Source organism: Simochromis diagramma, unplaced genomic scaffold (assembly GCF_900408965.1).
Source record: "Simochromis diagramma unplaced genomic scaffold, fSimDia1.1 OVJJ01000618.1, whole genome shotgun sequence".
Lineage (NCBI taxonomy): Eukaryota > Metazoa > Chordata > Actinopteri > Cichliformes > Cichlidae > Simochromis > Simochromis diagramma.
The window spans coordinates 5,750,969-5,770,075 of NW_024387423.1; the positions used below are offsets into that span (position 1 = coordinate 5,750,969).

At 38.9% G+C, this 19,107-nt stretch overlaps 1 protein-coding gene across 1 annotated transcript in view; it reads right to left on the bottom strand.

Annotated features, from left to right (window-relative positions):
- Positions 1 to 19,107, bottom strand: part of dnah5 (dynein, axonemal, heavy chain 5) — a 94,930-nt gene that overhangs the window by 47,298 nt on the left and 28,525 nt on the right. The window contains exons 42-64 of the mRNA XM_040012864.1: positions 18,830 to 19,017; positions 16,922 to 17,116; positions 16,510 to 16,644; positions 16,303 to 16,410; positions 15,569 to 15,722; positions 15,101 to 15,247; positions 13,837 to 14,078; positions 13,507 to 13,683; positions 13,003 to 13,207; positions 12,622 to 12,764; positions 11,872 to 12,006; positions 11,050 to 11,172; positions 10,728 to 10,941; positions 10,162 to 10,385; positions 9,515 to 9,713; positions 9,256 to 9,428; positions 8,806 to 8,936; positions 6,952 to 7,105; positions 2,287 to 2,554; positions 1,967 to 2,090; positions 1,618 to 1,725; positions 1,330 to 1,444; positions 523 to 699 (exon numbers count right to left, since the gene is read on the bottom strand). Of these exons, the coding sequence (XP_039868798.1) occupies positions 523 to 699; positions 1,330 to 1,444; positions 1,618 to 1,725; positions 1,967 to 2,090; positions 2,287 to 2,554; positions 6,952 to 7,105; positions 8,806 to 8,936; positions 9,256 to 9,428; positions 9,515 to 9,713; positions 10,162 to 10,385; positions 10,728 to 10,941; positions 11,050 to 11,172; positions 11,872 to 12,006; positions 12,622 to 12,764; positions 13,003 to 13,207; positions 13,507 to 13,683; positions 13,837 to 14,078; positions 15,101 to 15,247; positions 15,569 to 15,722; positions 16,303 to 16,410; positions 16,510 to 16,644; positions 16,922 to 17,116; positions 18,830 to 19,017 (3,839 nt within the window). The remainder of the gene's footprint in view (positions 1 to 522; positions 700 to 1,329; positions 1,445 to 1,617; positions 1,726 to 1,966; positions 2,091 to 2,286; positions 2,555 to 6,951; positions 7,106 to 8,805; positions 8,937 to 9,255; positions 9,429 to 9,514; positions 9,714 to 10,161; positions 10,386 to 10,727; positions 10,942 to 11,049; positions 11,173 to 11,871; positions 12,007 to 12,621; positions 12,765 to 13,002; positions 13,208 to 13,506; positions 13,684 to 13,836; positions 14,079 to 15,100; positions 15,248 to 15,568; positions 15,723 to 16,302; positions 16,411 to 16,509; positions 16,645 to 16,921; positions 17,117 to 18,829; positions 19,018 to 19,107) is intronic.

The following is a 19,107-nucleotide window of genomic DNA, read 5'->3' on the forward strand; positions in this document are numbered from 1 at the left end:
ACAAGATGAACTTTGATGACTCTGGTGATCTCTCGCCTTTTTTCACTGGCACTAACATTAGGGTGACATTTGGCTCATGAAAGCCAGTTCAGACAACGATGTCACGTTGCTGTTGAATGATTAATTGCAATCATTTTTCCAGCACATTTTGTAATCTTCAGATCATTTTAATTTGTCTCGTTAAGTGATTTATGATCAACTACCTGCAAAACTAATTATCCTATAGTACACCCCCCGGTCCAACACACACACACACACACACACACACACACACACACACACACACACACACACACACACACACACATTACCGCCAATGTGATACTCAAAAAAATACTCAGGTTTAACATTTAAACTGAAATGGTTCGTGTAGCATGTTGCGAATCTCTACCATGGCTATAGGCTCTGAGTGATTTAAAACAAAACAAACAAAAAAAAGACGTCTGAACGTAGATATGTCCACCTGAGAAAATTAAGTCTGGAGGGAAGCCTATTCAACATTGCTGTTTCAACATCCCATACCTGCAGCGCAGCCTCTGCCTCCTCGAGAGCTGGCCGGGCAGCTTCGAGTTTCTCCTCAGCGATGGCCTTGTCAGCTGAAATGCTGTCCACAATGGCCTGCGCCTTGTCCTTCACCTTTTGTACCTCTACCTTCACTCGCTCTGCTGCCTGGGCTTTTACTGTCACCTCCTTCAACACCTGCACAAGAAAACAAATTCACATTATAAGTGACAGAGAAATGATTTGAAGCTGGGAGACATTCTCAGCTGAGAAAAGATCGTAAGTGTGGTTAAGTAGAAAACAGAATGCTCAATCCAATGGGAGATGGCAGATCTGAGCATTTGTAACACTGAAGAGGCTCTACCTGATATAGAGGTCTCTGTATAACAAGAGTGAGTGTTCACGAATGGAGAAAAAAAAAGAGACGGCTTAAACTGCTTCACTTATGCTGAAGCATGACTGTAAAAAATACACATTCGTCCCATTAAACATCAGTTTCTCTTATTTCACTCACTGCAGGAGGGTAATTTTACGCAACAATACAATATTCCCCAAACAATCACTGGAAAGCCTGATTCCCAGCAACGGACATAATAAACACTTCATCTCTTCATTCTGTGTTCACTTTCTTATTAATGCATGAAACTTTATATTAGTGTCTAATACAAACTAGCATGTATCCATTCAATTCTGTTGATTAGTTCATAGACCGTGTTGCTATTTTAATAAAAATGCAACTAAAAAGCCAGCTGAAGCATTCTGTATGCTTTTTGAACCTTAAACCCACACACGTACAAATAAAAATCCCCTCCCTGCCTACAAACGTACCATATCAGCCTTGTCATTGGCAATCTGTAGCTCCTTCTCTTTCACCTCCAGTTCTTTGCTGAGAGCTGCCACTGACACCGATGCCTCCTTCAGCTTTTGGAGACCAGTATTCATCCTGAAGAGGAGAAATTTTGAATACAGTTGATCAAGTCAAATATGATTACAGCAAACTTGTTGCTTCTGTGTACTGTCTGTCTACTATCTGGGTTTCTGTTTGCTTAAATGGCAACACAACTTGCATATGTTATCATTTGCACAACATTGTTGAACTCATTTTGAATAATTTACCTGTTGGCCAAAGTCTGAACTTCAGACCTCTTTTCTTTATAGATGGTTTTATAGCCTTGAATGAAGGACAAATAAGACTTGGGTGTGACATGGGTGGAGCGTCGGTATCTAGATTCAAACAAATTGGGTAACATTAATACTGCAACATGCTAAATATTATGACAATCATCATGTGTTGCAGACACACATAAAATAATCTTCACATATATGCATATAATCTTCAAACACACACACACATCTATATATCTATATCTATATCTATACATATATATATATATATATATATATATATATATATATATATATATATATATATATATATATATATATATATATATATATACTGTACCTCTGGAAGTAGTCCACACATTTCTCTGCTACACCATCCTGGAAGGAGCCCATGCACTGAACTACCTCACATTTAACCTGGGCTGAGCAGTCTATGTCATAAACAGACAGGAAGTGCTCTGAAACTGAAGGACAGGAAGAAACGAGACAGGACATTATTAACTGAAGAAAAACCTCAGAGAGCGCAAAGAAAGTCGATATCTTGTATTCATATAATAGCATCCACTTTGAAATAAACAGAGTATAACATACATTTTTGAAAAGAAATGCGAGCACCAGACAGGTCACATTTGTGAAAATAAAACTGTGTGTTAAAAATACCTGCAACCAGTGCATCTTTGGGCCAGCGGCTGAACCAGTCCATGGTGCAACCAGAGATCAGCGCCGGAAACTTCAACGCTCGGTTCCGGAACTTCTCCCCAACAGGGGAAAAGCACAGAATGACGTGGAGATTATGTCGAACTCGTGACATGAAGTAATCGTACAGGTTTCCGTTGGTTGGAGGTCGCCGGGGAAACTCTCGCTTCATGACAGGGATGAGATCATTGAGGATATCATCTATTTCGTCACGGGCAAACAAGTTGGACACCTGAAGGCAGAAACATGCAGTTATGTCTCTGATATCACAATACTGACGGACCTAACCATAGTTCGCTCGTTTAACACTTTTCTTAATTTCGGCTGTCGTCTCTTGCAACTCATGGCCGCAGCGTTTTTTAGCTGCGTCCAACAACTGCCAGGTCCCGGCATACTTTTATTAACAGGGGGGTGTGATGAGCTGATGGAGCTCCGATGTGTCTCATCCTCCCCTGCAGCCATTCCCAAGCCACACCCCGCCACAATCCATGTACCTGTACTGCTGTGTATTTTAAAGCTCAAACATTTCTACTCCGATAATAGTGCCAACCAAATCTTTTACAGAGTAATTTTTCAGTCTGATCTGATCAAAGATTTCCCATACAGAGATCTAGCAGTTGCAGCTTTTAAATGCAGTGATTAGCACTGTCACCTCACAGGAAGGCTGTGGGTGCAAACCTTGGACGTTCTCTTCAAATACGTTGGCTTCCTCCCACAGTCCAAAGACATGAATGTTAGAAACATTCATGTATTTCCCTACACAATACTGTGTTTTATCGACCATTTTTTAACATTATTTTAATTGGATCTTCTTCTTCCTCACACTTCATAATAGTTGTCACTTCTTCTTACCTCAACCTCTTTCCTTAGCAATTTCAGTAGAAGTGTATATTGGTTGGCTGATGAGCTAAATGTATGTGACTGCTGGCAAAAAATCTTGAAATGGTGAGTTTTAAAACAGCTTGCTGGGTGGGTACAAGTTTAACCAAGTGGATGAAGGTACGAGATTCACTGTTTAAATGTTTTAAGCTGAGTCATTTCTCCAAATCCCCAGTTTCCATCAGAGAGAACATGTAACTCAGATTTAAGAAAGTGAAACAGTGTCTTGGGGGACTATGTGGTGTTGTGGTAAGTGTCCCTAACCATCTGTTACTCTCACAAAAACAACAATATCACACTAACAGCTTGCTTTTCCTTTTTGTTTCTCATCTCTGTCACTTTCTCTCACACACAAACATCCTAATACTACTGCAACACAAACTCCCTCCTACAACCAAACACAAACATAACCTACAAACCTCTCACCTACACACAAACAATAAAAAAACAACAACAATATTGTTCTACCCAGGTCACCACTTAAATTTACCCCACCTGGTAATGCAGCTGCTGCTTAAACTGTTATCAAGCCATGGAGGCAGAAGAAAAGGTGACATGGGAGCAGGGGCGAAAGGCCAAAGATGAGGAGGAAAGGAAACAATAATACTATTATCAGGCAGACAGCGAAATAGAACACGCAGACACGTTTACATACACGAGATTAGAAAAGAGGAAGTGCCGGTTGAAAATGTGAAGAAAAGAAGACAAAAAGATGGGAAAATAAATAATTGAAAGAAGGGAAAACAAGTGGGAAACTAACAGGGGAAAAGCGCCTGCATGGCTCTTATCATGGTGTTCCCATAGTGTTAAATGTCAAATCCAATGATATCCACTGACTTCGAACAGTGTAAGAGCTTCAGCTTGGTGAGTGCTGGTAAACCTCACTGGAAGCTTAATACTTGTCACATGAATTGATCTGACTTCTGACCTCTTTTATTAAGTGACTTCCCGAATAACAAAATGTAAACATACGGAGTTCAAAATAAGGGCTTTGAAAGTTGTCTAAATATCCTGTGGTGGCAAAAATTCATACAACCCCTCCCAACTGTGTAAACAAACATGGAGAGGAGGAGAAAAGATGAGAAGGAAAGGGAAGAGAAAATATAACCATCGAGTAGAGAGACGACAGTAAGAAATGTGCATAAGAACTAGCGGGGAAAAAATCAAAGGGCAGGACAAAGATGAAAACAAAATTCTGGGAGTGGAGAAAGAGTCTTTCAGCAGATGTAATGAAGAATGCTGTAGTACACAGAGGTGTACTTGTATGTGATTGTCCATTATAGTTTCATTTCATTACAAATATCAAAGAGAAAATAACTGCAACTCGGTCATAATGGTGAAGAAAATACACTTTTAAAATTGCACTGAACTGATACGACTCGTGCTCTTTTAAGATTGCATTCATGAAATGTTTACTGCACTCAAAGAGGAATGCAGTGCTAAAACAAAATGTTGTCTTCTAACATGCTTCTTTATCCTGCTCTTTTCCTTATCTTCTCACACAGGCCTCAAAGGTTTTTCATGTTAAAATAGAGTCCTTTCTCCCTAATGTCACCAAGTAATTGCTTGTTGAGGACTATTGGGATTCTCTTTAATATTTTAAGGGTTTGACCTCACAATTTGAAGCACTTTGAGTAGACTTGTGTTGTAAACTGATGATTTTTAAACAAAACTAAATTAAGCTGACTTGAAGTGAATATACACAGCTATCTGAGCGAGTACAACAGTGTGTAGGTTTTCCAAAACTATGTGTGACTGTTAAACAGCTGGTGCCAGTGCTTTCATAAAAAGATAATATGTAAATCAGACAATCATAGTTGTGCCAAAGAATTCATGAATTGTACAGTTTTCTAATAAACACCACCTCTAAGTCCACCTCTCCAGTAACTATAAAGCAATTCAAAGGCAAATTACAAAAATGTAAATATAAAATGCATGCAATATAAAACATTAAGTTTGTAAAGCATGCAAAGAAAAGCTGCAGAACAAAGACACCAATGGATTGAAAACTTGCTTAAGGAAGCACCAAGTAGCTTTCTGTACTGTAGCGCCTTACAGACCAATTACAGTAACGTTATCTAATATAAAATATCAGTATGAGTCATTCAGATGGACTATCAGACAATGAGACTCCAACCTCTTACTTAAACTTGGAACCATATATTTTTCAACACCAACACTAACTGAGCTCTGTAAACAGTTTTATAAACAGTTAAAGTTTTATGGCAGGCTTAAATTTCAGACTTTATGATATAATTTTAGGGGATGAACACAAAACTTGCATTAAGTGTTGAGGAATTTCAGCCATTTAGCAGAAAAGTCAGTCAGTCTTTGTCCAAACCCATCTAGAAAAGCAAGAGTAGCTTTGGAAAAAAAACATTATAGAGAATATATAACTAAGGTAAACCTGTATAATAAAGACAGGAAATAAAAGGTATGGATAACATTTTGAATGCCTTATGAACAGAGACTGAAGTGGCCCAGAATGATCTAAAAGGCCATTTCAGCACCTTCAGCTAATGAGCAATTAAATTTAACAGAATGCATATTGGTGTCGCTTCCAGTGACGGCATGATACGGCTCAGTACATAATAAGAATAATTACATTTTTAAGTCTGCTTAAGCTCTCAGCACATTCCATATTTCATTCTTGACCCTGTGATGGCTTTATGGTGCTGATATTATTAAAGTTACTAGCGCTAGCTAGAGGCTGTACTTTAGCAGAACAGGAGTTTGAATAAATAGAGTAACTCGTTCTGTTTTATTTTGTCTTTTTTTTTTTTTAAATAAAGGTGGGTAATTTCGAGTAACTTTTCACATAATTCAACAAACATCAGAAAACACACAAACTATGTCTGCGCATTTTGCCCCAAAATTCATTTTAGAGTTTTTAAATCAGACATGATGAGTTGCTGACTTGTGTTTTTGGTGAAACATCTTGCAAAACAAACTGAAGTATTCTCCTTTATATTATTCAAAAGTTCCATGAAAATACTGCACTAGGCAGTTTGGTACAGTTTAGTGCAGGCTATGCCAGTTACTTTCAAACACTGTGTTGAAGTTAATAGTGACACACTAAGTTGGACTGGTACAGAGCAAGCTGTAGTGTTCATGGTCAATATTAGGCTGCGTCAAGTGTAGCATACATGAATTTCTATTTAAGAAGATGATGAAGATTAGATTCATCTCCCCAAATTCCACCTTTTATACTACCTTTAAAATATCTTGGGGTTAGAAATCGGCCATATAGCTTGTGAAACATGTGCTTATATCTTGTTGACTTCACTTAGCTAAATCCACAAAGAGAAATGGATATCATGGTAGCAACATCACATGGCAGCTTATCAAATAAGACTCTACTAGTGGCTCAAAACAAGTTAGAATGCAACTTATATCTAAGTAACTGTTTCCCCAAGCTATAACTCCTGATTACAAACCATAGGATATACTGTAATATCACCTGAAAAACAACAACAGAGCCAATGCAGTCCATGCACATGCACAGCACTGGATCACTACTGTCTATTAATGATATAAAAGAAGTAGAAACAACCAGATGCCTTTTTAAAGATACCTTAACCTCTCATTGATTATTTAATTTAAAACTATACAACTTGCAAACACTGCACACTGCATATTCTCTTGTTGTTCTGGTCTCACAGCCTTAACTGTGACCCACATTAAGTAGAGGATTATATTACTATGAATACGGATTATTTGGAATCTTTTCTCCTTGTGTGTGCTGCTGACCTCTCCAGATGACAGCACATTATTCATGTACTCCAAGAAGGACTCGTCTTTTATTTCGTTGTCAGTAAAGATGAAGCTGATGCCTTTTCCATGCTGGCCAGCTGTTCTGTACAAACTCTTCAGGTCATCCATCAGGTTGGATGTATTGTATGAGCTGGAAAAGAAAAGCATAAAATAAATATGCACACCCTTTCTTCACTAATAACTAATTTTACAGCTTCTAAAACTCATCCATACGTAGTTAAATGCAATCAAAAAGTGCAGCAGCAGAAAACTAGATCGCACAAAAACTTTAATTCATCTATTTATGTGCCAATTTGCATGAAATTTCTCATGAGATTGAAGCTCAAACTACATTTATTGGTGAGAGCGGTTAAAAAAAAAAAAGTGTCGGCGCACCAGTTTGAGGCTTGGACGATGAAAGTGAAGCACATCTTAGCTTGAAAGTTCACCTGCTTTAGTGTGTGAATGTCAAATTTATTGAATTATAAAGAGGCAGATGAAAAAGAAGTTAGAGGGAAAATGGAAGAAGCTGCAAATTGGAGATATTAACTGCATAAACAACATGAGAGAGAAACCACAGATTACTTTCATCTGGTTCTTTAATGGTTATCAGTGAGATGAGATACTCCATCCTGTAGTTAATAAGAAATTATAACAACAGCCCTAAGTGGCTGGGAGTTACGCTGTGACTGCCAGACTAGATACGCATTGCTGGTTATTAAAAATAAACACACCTGTTCCCAACTCAACCCAGCAAAAGTGATGAGTTGACCAGTTTGTAAAAGAAGAAATAATATTTGAGGACAAAATAATGCCAGTTTGAGAACAATGTAGCTAGTTAAGCAAGATACAGGTAAAGAGTAACCTCTCCACTCAAGGGAGAAAAGCTGCTTAAGTGAAAAGTAACATTGTGTCAGCCATAAGGATAAAGAGCCCGGACACAGACAGCATGACTACTAGCCACTCAGGGCTGCTGTGATGATAGAAATGCTTCTTTATATGCAGTCTAGTGTGCTTCTAAGAATCCACTGCAGCATATATACCAAAATAAATGCTTTTAAAAAATCTCTAGTAGGAATAATAGTGTTAGGATAACAAAGTTTAAAAGAAATTGTGTACATTAAAGCAACAAGAAAGTCTAAGTTACTGTACAGACAGAGGGAGAGAAAGAGAGTAAATTGAGTTTGCATGAAATAAGAGAACTATCTGTACTGGATGTGCATCTGAAAATCAGTTTTATGTGTGTATCAGAGAGAGCAGATGAAAAAGAAGGAAGGGGACACACAATAGAGGTATCTGTTTTCACCAGGGATAGCTGTGAAGCTAAGTGGACAAACATGTGGTTCATTAATATTAATAGGAAACATTAAAATCTGTTTGGCGAACAAACCGGTGGAAAGTGTGACAATAAATGAATGTAGGGACTGAAGGAGGAAACTACTTGACAGGTTTGGAAGCACGAGTTAGTGATGGTGAGTTAGTACGTTAGTGAAGCCAGAGCTTCTGAGATATCATATAATTAGTGTGATATCTGTACCTCTAATGAGAATATACTAGCTGCTGGGCCTGAGAGCTGATAATGCAGAATGTTTCTCATCAGTGACAAAGGTTCTGAGTTTAATGGTTTGATTATAGATGATTATATGATTAATGATTAGATTATAACTAAATCTAACGATTATAAAACAAGTTTAGTTTGACATGTTTTGTGAAGGAATTACTCAGAAAAGGAAATCTGACAATGAAAGGTGTTACTACCACTCCACAATCCAATCCTTAGGAGGTTTACAACTTACACCAAGCTACCTACATCATTAATAACATTAATATTAATTTTTGCCAGCACACTACCGTGTGAGCGTGATCTGGAAGATCTTGTATCCAGCTATGAACGAGGCCAATCTGGTCAGGCTCTGTTTGCCAGAACCCCCAACCCCCACCAGCAGGGCATTACCTCCCGGTGTTCGGATTATCCTCGACACCTACAAATACACACAGAGCTAGAGTCAAATAAGCATGTTTAGATTTGCAGTAAGTTGTAGGCAACAAAAGAAAATAGCAAGCAAAGTAGGAATACATTAAAAAGATAAAGTAGGAATCTGTGTCTGAGTGCAAATGTTTGTGAACGCTCCACAATTTATACTCCTTGAAGTAAAACTGTTAGGATATTCCTTGGGCTTTAAGGTGGTCTGAAAACATTTATGGAGGACTTTGAAATGTAAAAACCCTGACTGATGAAAACGTTAGGAAGTGTAGATTATTTTGGTTGGCACAAACACGACAAAAAACTCTTTAGAGTACCTTGACCAAATGTATCATAGCATCCTGAAAGAAGACCATATCCATGCCAGTACCCCTAATGCTTTCATTGTAATGGCTTAGGAACATGTTCAGACGGTCCTTTAAAGCCTCAAATGATTCAATAGGCTCGTACACTTTGGGCAAATCAAAGTCTGAGTCTTCTGGTTCTTCCCCTGTGAGGAAAAACATGAAAGCAAGTCACAAAACTGAGAAAATCTCTTAAATATATATATTTCAATATAGTCAGACTCAGTAGTACCTGTGGCCTCGGGGGCATCTCGCAAGAAGTCAACAAAATATCTTTCTGCTACATAGTCCACCATATTCTTGTGCTCTTCACCAAGATGTTCTTCCACCAGCTTTGCCAGAGCCTGGTCAAACCACTCCACATCATCAGGCATCGTGAATCGATCCGCTATCACACGCTTGCACTCATGTTTCCAAAGTGCCATCAATGTCTGGAAAATATATGTTACGTTATTTTTCTGCTAGACACAATGGTAATTAGCTACATGGAATAAAGTAATAATAATAAGTAATAAAAAAGAAATGACTGGTAATAGGTAAAAGCACTGGTGTAGCTTAGTTACTGCAAAACTGTATTACTAGTGTATTATTTGACTTAGGATTTTTAATGTGAAGTCAGACTGTCAGCCGATATTTTTAACCTAGTTATTTTTGACCTCAGCAAGCCTCCTGTGACAGCTCTTGCCACTCAGTTTCATACTGCTGCCACTTCCCCTGTTTGTCACTTACTCAGTCATGCATATTTGTCCTTGGAAAAATCCTGCATGTGTGACCAAAAAAAAATGTTTCTCCAGTGGAAATCTCAACATGTTCTCAAGTTTTTCTTAACTACTTGTCATGTTAGAAATGAGGTAATTAAGCATGCAAAATCCATCTCACCTGGACAGAGGTGACAACTTCAGCATTGGTGCTGAGCATGCCTTGCCAGATCCTGGAGAGATCCCTCAAGTTAAAGATGTAGTGGAACTTTGCAGGAGTCGGAAGCATCTTGACCTTAGTCAGCTGCCAGAGACGACGCGTGAGGGAAACCAAACGAGGTACAGTGCTCTGGACGTCCTCGCTAAAACCACGTCCTGTGCAAAAGTGGCCCTCACCGATCACGCCTGTGTCATAAAGTCGATGTTTAGAAAAGTTATATATTTTTTTCCAAAGTAAAGGATACAGTGTGTTTCGTGAAATCACTGTATGGTGGCATTTATTAGTACTTAGTTCATCCCTCTAACTTGCTGTGATATATATATGATTGGCAACTATATTACAAGCACACAACACCTACACAACTGTCTGGAAATGGTAAAATAAGAACAAATAAAATAATGTATGTCTCTCAGGACATACATTATACATTATGCCTTAGACCTTGTCATGTATGAACATGTAATGTTAAGTAATCCCAAAAATATAAATGACTGCAGAAAAATGACTTCTTGCAGTGTTTTACCCACCAAATATCTTGTCTATCGAAGCATTGGAGGGCAGCGTGCAGTTAAAGATTGAGAACTGCCTTTTCAGTCTCTGTGGTATGTCATTACGGCCCCCTCCAGGATGAATCATTGCTGCCAGGAACTGAACATCCACAATATTTGTGAACTCTCCCGGTTTTTCCAGATTGAAGAAACCATTCTGTTCCATCAGCTGCCTGACAATCTCATTAGTCACCTGTGATTGAAAGCAAGAAGCTTAAATCAAGAAAAGTTTTGTTTTTCATTTATTTATCATTAACCAGTATTATGAATGAAAAAATACCAGTAGAAATGTTATAATGACCTGGTCTCCCCACTCATTGATGACAGGCATGTTGATGTCATCTATAAAAATTGACATTTTCTTCCCAGCAGGCGGTCCATAAGTGGTCCCCATCCTCTTATCAACATAGCTCTCAACAGACCTCTAAAAAAAAGGGAAAAAGGGAGGGATGAGGCAAGAAAAAGTACAGCGAGATAAAAAAAGAGATCTTTTAATTTCAACTGAAATGTAATTCATCACAGATCATCAATATCACACATGTTCATATTCTTTAATGGCAAATGAACACAGTCATGGTGTTGGTTTTCATTATAGATCTGCTCTGTGCATAAGGCATTGCCAGGTTGGCAATTGCCAGGTTGGCAATGCCTTATACAACTGCCCCCTGCCTTGCATTGAAACGATTACTTTCTTCCTGTCTTTGGCTGTGTGACTGCTGTCTACTCTTACTACTTCAGCTGTATCTCATCACTCGATCGGTCCCTGAGTGTGCGCAGTAAGGAGCCTATAATATGCCTTGTTACTCAGCTGTATTCCGCCCTCTTTCCTAGTTTGTGTCTATTTTGGTTTCACTGTACTTTGCATCCATCCTTCATATCTTTTGTTTTTGGTTTTATTATTAGTTGTATAAGCCTTCAGCTAATTCCTGTGTTTGATCTCTTGGTGTTACGTTCTGTTGCATCAGCTTTCATTTTTAAAGTTTGCTCTTTATTCTTGTTTACCTGCCTGTGGTGTTCTCCCCTCTTTAACTGAACGCTCCTTTTAAGTTAAAAATTCACAGAGTGACACACTTCTGTTTCTTCTAAATTAAGAGAAACGTAGGCAGGTGACCTGCTGCTTTACCTGGAACATTAGTGGTGTAGTAGCAGAAGAGAAGTTGAGACTCTTGCCTATGTGGGTCTCAGGGTCATACTTTGACATGTAGCTCTTGATGATAACAGTCTTGGCTGTTCCTTGCTCTCCAATTAGCAAAACAGCCTATAACAAACATATTTAGATTTGCCATCAGTCCAAATTATCCCAACTAACTTCCACGTTATAGGATAACATGAGAAGGACGACAGTAGAACAAGACCGCGAACAGTTAACCGTGTCCTCCAATGCAAGAGAGGCACGTCTACGGCATATTCTATGAGGAAAGATCAAAGGGAAAGTAAGAGCATATCCTCTGCGTCTGCTGAGCATAAACACATGATGCTGGTTTTGTAGTTACATTTAAATGTTTATCCAAAGTTTATTTCAAGTTGTCTCTCTGGAGAAAGTACATGACTCATTGTCAAAGTCTAAAAACAAATGTAAATATAGAGGATTTAGAAAAGACACAAAACACTCAAGAACAGGAAGGTCAGATTAGACTTTGAAAACAGAAAACAGCTAAAAAGAGCCTTGCACAATTATCCAAAAACTAAAACTAAGATTGCTTGTGCCAGAATGATGGGAAAAGAAAAGTATGTGGAACATCATCACATTGTCTATCAAACATGGAGAAGGCAGTTTAACACTACGCGTTAAAGCATGCGCGTGTAGGCTGTCACTGGAAGCGGGTCACTAGTGTTTGCTGATGATGGAAATTACTCTAACTGGTAACCATACCTTGCCTTGCTTTGCAATAGTCTGGGTTAGGAAGTCTGTTCTAACATTGTCCACATTGGGGACCAAAATTGAGCTGTACTCTGGTGTGAATTCAGATGGATAAATGTATTCCTCCACTCTGGTGTTCCAATGGACCCAATGACCTGGAAAAATATTTAATTTAATTTTAATAAGATAAAGCTTGTTGTAGAGATCAACACAAAATATGAAAATAATTTTTTAAAATAATATTAATCCAAGGATATTAATTCAGTTTATCACTAAAAATAATTTTATATACACATATGTACTTTCCATAAGTACAACATGAGACATAATGTCTCTGCCTACCCAGTAACTAAACAACGCCATCTGACTGAAAGTTAATGAAGCCATGCTTACCATCTGCTGTGACATAGTAGTCAAACATGGTGTCCTCACTGTCAGGAGGAATGTCTGGCAAGTTTAGATGAATACTCTTGTTTCCTCTAAGCCAGATTTCCATCTTCCTCCGATCATCCAGTTCAAGTACGGCCCCAGCGCTCCACATTAGTGCAAAGACATAAAGCCGCTCCAAGAACTCTCTGGATAAATCGCCACACTGCTCCTGTAAATTGATATCCATTTTAAGATGAGGAAATTCAGGGATCAATTAAAGAACCCAAAAAGGAGATGAGCACTTCATAAGTTAGGCCAAGTCTATGAAACTGAACATACAAAATATATGGACAAAACTATGAGTCCCAGTCTGTATAATGGGTATAAATGTGCTTAAAAAGGTTTTGGAAACATAAATACAAAGTTGGTCTCACTATAAATTTCCACTTCTACTTCAAGAGTCACTTATCAATGAAATATTCATTAGCTGCTGTTCGTGTGCACGTCCAGTGGATGGGAATACCTCACCTTAGGTGGTATGAGTCCCTGTAGCATGTTTATGCTTTGCATGATTACAAAGGCCTCTAGCATGTCCATTTTGAACTCTAGTGACTGCACGCAGAAGCGGTAGAGCTCGGAGAAAGACGAAGAGAAGAGCTTTCTCAGTATCTCTGCCTCATGTGGGGACCGTTTCTTCAACCAGCCCTAGAAGCAGCAACAGCATGACTCTATTTAGTCAAAACTACATGCAGTGCACAGGTTTTAAATTATATGATTCACAAGTAAATATTGCCTTAATATACCTTGATTTCAAACTTTTGCGAAATGAAACAAAAAGAATTACAACCGGTTTTTCACCTCTAGTATGGGGATCCAGGTGAGCACAGAGGAGCTCATGAACACCATGCCATTGCGTGAGACGGTGGCTGGAGAGGCATTGTCGATGTTATGCGGCTCAAATACCACCTTGCAGTTGGGAGCCATTGGTATTCGGTCTCCATTTGCGAGTGTAAGAGTTCTGTTGTCATCCAAAACTGAATTTAGGTTTTCAATCCAGATGGCGTCAACTGGCCCATCCAGCACTATCCAGATGTGCTCTCCTGTGAGGGAAACAAAGTGTTTGTTTACATGATTACGAAAATGAGGTGGTATGAAGACCTTGTGCTGTCACCCTCAAGCAAAAATGAGCTACATTTCTGAATATGAATTTAGTGCATACCAAAGAGTTCAAAATGTTTTCTTGGCTAACCAGCAATCATGAGCTATCAGTTTGCAAGAAAAACAACAACTGAGTCATTTATTTTGTGGAATTTTAAATATGAACAAAGAAATCCGTTTCTCCTCGCTCTCCTCCCAGCTGGAAAACATCCAAAAACAGAAACACAAAAGACAAATTGCGTCTGAAACAAGCAAAAGACTGACGTTGTCTGACGTTCAGGCAATATCGCACAATAAAGCTGCTGTTTGAATGTGGTTTACACTCTAAATGCTGAGAAATCAGTTCCTTTGAATATGACTACTACATGAGCACGTGTTTTACACAGAAGTTACCAGATGATACACACAAGGCTATTTCTGCATCAGTTAAAACACAATGAGCGTGGACAGCACACAGCTGTTTTCACAAAGTACTTCTTTTCTTTGAGGAATATCTACTCGACTCAGGAGCTGCTGCCCTGTCACATTGCCACATCTACTTTTCTACACTGGAATTCACTCTGTCCAAAGTAGCAAGCTCTGCAAATGAACAGGAAGTAGCAGCAGGAAAATAATGCAAATACGCAGAGAACACCCCACTCATAGAGATGCAAAACACCATCAGAACAAGTAATTAATAGATGAGATGTGTACTTAGACGCATAAAAGCAAACATGGAATGCATACGCAATTGCCCGCAGACATTTTTAATTATCCGTGTAAGCTTAGAACTAAATAGGAAGATTAAACAGAGCTTTGTTTCCTTTGAACCTTCCAACGTTGTCCCAACGTATTAATACTTAATTGCAATAACCTACTTGAACTGGTTTGTCAAAGTTCTCATGGAAAACAATGTTTACCAATGATTTTTTGCTTTATTAATACCCAAGTGTGACATATGTGCACAATAAGAAACTTTTTGGACCTTTCTTTGCTCTCAGTGTTTTCCTCCACAGTGTAGAGAAGATGCCATCAGTCCAGTCATTTGTGGCCACATCTAGTCTGCCAAACATCTGAGGTGCAGTAATGGCTTTGGGGTTCATGCGCATCTCTCTGTGAGAATGACCACATTCTGGAAGAAAATTAGATATTAGCAGAAACATGTTCTGTTTTCCTAAAGTTAATATAATGGATAATATAATACTTTAATGGCGCAATAATTATATTAAACACATGACAAGGTCACAAGAGTAACAATATTACCCTAAAAATATGTAGATTTAATAAGATACCCCATAAATTAAATAGATATCTCGTCCCAGTATGAGTATATTTCTTCAGTTATTCTGTTCACATATTCGTGTCTACAGTACAATAGATTGAAAACAAGCTTACCACAAGTTGATGTCTTTTTTCTTTAAGCTCACATGCGACAAAATACACTAAATCCTACCTGTCATAGCTTTCATAAGCGTGTGTATACAAGTTGTCTTTCCAGCCCCACTGGGCCCCAGGGCCATCATGCCATGTCGGACTCTTTGAGTCTCGTACAGCTGGATGACCTTTAGCTTCCAAGGAGGATGGTTGATTAGGCCTGCATCCTCCACCTGAAGGAACAAAGTAGTTACAATTCCAGCTATTTTTGTAACAATAATGCTTTTACTGTATTTACAAGTATAATAACTTAGTATACAGTCGTGGTAAAAAGAAAGCACACCTTCAGTCAATTTTAAGGTTTCACACATCAAAACATCTTTTTTTTTTTTAATTAAAAAAATGAAGCCAAAATGCAGAAGCAATATATGAAAAACTAAACTAATACTATCAAATGCACTTGCTTAACTGATCAGCAACAAAACAGCATAAAATCTAAAAGTTCCAACTTTTAATTGCATCTCTCCCTTCCTGCACTGTTTTTCACAGGTCCTCGGGTTAGGTCCTTTACAAATAATAAATGCCACTATTTGTATCCTTCTCGATGTCCTGTCCTGAGGTCTGACATGACAAATACGGCGGCCTCACTCTCCATTAGGCTTTTGGACCGTCTTACTCAGCCTTCGCATTTCTCTTTCTGCCTCTTTCCATTGTTTCCCCTTCCTGTTCCCCCCATCTTGCAAACTTGGTGTTACTGTGGATTTTCACTCTCCTCGTCAATAACAGATAAATCCATTCTCCAAACTCTCCTACCTGTTTGTCAATGGCAGCTTCTAGTTCAGGGTAGCCCGCTTTGTCAAGTTGGATGCCCGGGAAGAGGTCTTCAATCAAGCTCAGAAAAAGTGGCTCATCCTCATCGATCTAAACGCATGTGCACACAAATTTGCAAAACCCAGTGAAAACATGAAATATCAGCATGGTTATCTTTTTGATGCCCTATTGTGTACATTGTAGACTTACCAGTTTTGAAAGGTTCATGTCCCTTAGAACCCTCATGACAATGGTAGACTCTGTATCACTGGGGTTGGCTCGCTTGGCTGCTCCCAGAGTTCGCAGAACTGACAGAATGTTGCGCAGGCCGAAATCATAGTGAACCTGAACATTCATAAATATCATTTTAGTTTCATTTACATTAATGGAAACCCGTGCAACCTTGTTGTTAAGTCATGTGACAATGATACCTCCTCCAAACTAACTCCTTTTCTGACCCCATTCCTACAAGCATCACACTCTATTTTCAGCAGCCTGTGTGTCAGTAAGACTTTTTATGCATTTTTAGCTGCAGCTTGTTTATGCTCCCACACTCAATGCAAGTTCTACCACTTTCCACTTGTTACTGCAAGGTTAAAAGGAAGATCTTCAATTTTTATACCTGCTTGGACAGTTGCTCCTCGCACAGCTTGTAAAGCGTGAAGAATTTGCGTGCAAGCTCCATGTTGTCGATAAACCCACAACTGGCCAGTTTTACCCTAATAATGATTTGACGGTCTGGAACCATCATGGCCACGGAGCGGAAGTTGATCTTCAGGTTTTCAGGAAGCTCCTGACGACCTGCATAACCTGGATTCTGATTACATGGAGAATAACACAAAAAAAGATATTAATGGAGTAAAACACAAATAAAACATTTAATGATAACTAGGAGTAAATGCTACATTGCCCATTCTACTGCATTAGAAATTTAGATCAGCGGTCCCCAACCCCCGGGCCTCGGACCGGTACCGGTCCGTAAGTCGTTTGGTACCGGGCCGCGAGAGTTGAGGCTCAGGTGTGAAATGTATAGTTTTCAGGGTTTTTATCGGTTTTCAGCGTTATTTTGTCATCGTTTTTATCGTTAACTCTGTTTTCCTGGGTCTTTTCACGTGTGTTATGAATAACTCTTCTATTTTTCAGTAGCGGTACTAGTTTTATTTTGTTGTATTTTTCCACGACACCTTAAAGTCCGTGACAATATTGTTGGGCATAAAAAAGGTTGGAGACCGCTGATTTAGATGACAGACTAGAATGCAACAACAATGAAACTAAATGGATGAAGTTTATACTGGAATGTAGTTCATCTTCATCACAAACGCTATCCTTCAACTTCAGCAGACACAGCCTACAGACACAGCCTGTTTCACAAAGCTTGTCTATACTAATGTACACACACACACACACACACACACACACACACACCCACACACACACACACACACACATACACAGAATAAAAAAAGAGGAAAATGATCTCTGACCCCTCTCGCCACAGGGAGGAATTATTCCACTGTTATGTTTAATGACTTGCCTCAGGACAGCAAATGAGGCAAGGAGATAAAGCGATTTAACTATTACTCTAAGAAATAAATCACATGAAATAGCAGGCAGAGCCCAAAGTTTAATTCAAAAACTGACTTATAAAATATTACATGTTAGAGTTCAATTCCATTTTAGTGTTATTTGTGATTCATTTCACTTTTCAAGATTAAAATTTTTGCTTTAAAAAAAAAAAAGGAATCATTATGCGATAAATCTAACAGCCAAGAGTAAATATTGATGTCCATGCATGCACAGCATGTCCAGTCACCATCTGAAACAGATACAATTCATACACTTCAATATTCATTCTGTTAACTAAGGTGTCATTTACTGATGTTAAGAATGTTAAGTCTAATTGTTGAATGTTGCCATTGTGTTTCTTAAATTTGTACAGTCTTAGTTCAAGCAGTAGGATCAAAGCCATTCCTTTGATCCTGACCACCTCTCCAACCACTCTGTGCTGGGGGAGGTTTTATTGTAGATACATCCTATCTGAAAGATCTGTTTCTTTTGATGTAAGCTTCCTGGGTTTATGACCCTTTGGTCAGCAGGAGGTCTGACACACACACACACGCACACACACACGCACACACACACACACACACACACACACACACACACACACACACACACACACACACACACACACACACTCTTACAGAAGTTCACACATATACATAAAATGCTTTGTCTTAGAACCAAGGGGGCGTGGCTTTGTTCTGACGTGTTTTGTGTGAACTGTCTCTCAATAAAAGGTAGCAGGAGGAGGTCAGATCTGGGGGTCATTTTTGTGGTGGACACAGACGAGGCCTCCCTTGCGCAAATAATCGATCGATCGACTGTCTTGTTTTCTTCATGATGAATAAGTCTCTAGAATTAGCGGGGCTTGTGGAAACACAGACCCAACAAAGAACTGCCTCCTTTAGATATTTCCTCTGACCAGTCAAATAGATATTAGCAGTCTTGTTCTACTTCCATTACTAACCATGGTAAGGAAGATGCCAAACTCTGGGTTCATGTCCACATTGTCTCCATCTGTGAAGACAAAATTTTTGCGACGTTCCTTCTTGCAGGTGAGAACTATCGCGATCTGCTGGGCTGCCACAGAAAGAACTGGGAGGTCGATGCGGTTGAACTCGTCAAAACAGCCCCACGAACCAGACTGAGCCAGACCTGGTAAATCACATAAACAGAGTTACGGTCTGTCTGCTGCAAACAAATAGAATTGTCTAAGATATCTGACATTACATATTGTGTGATTGT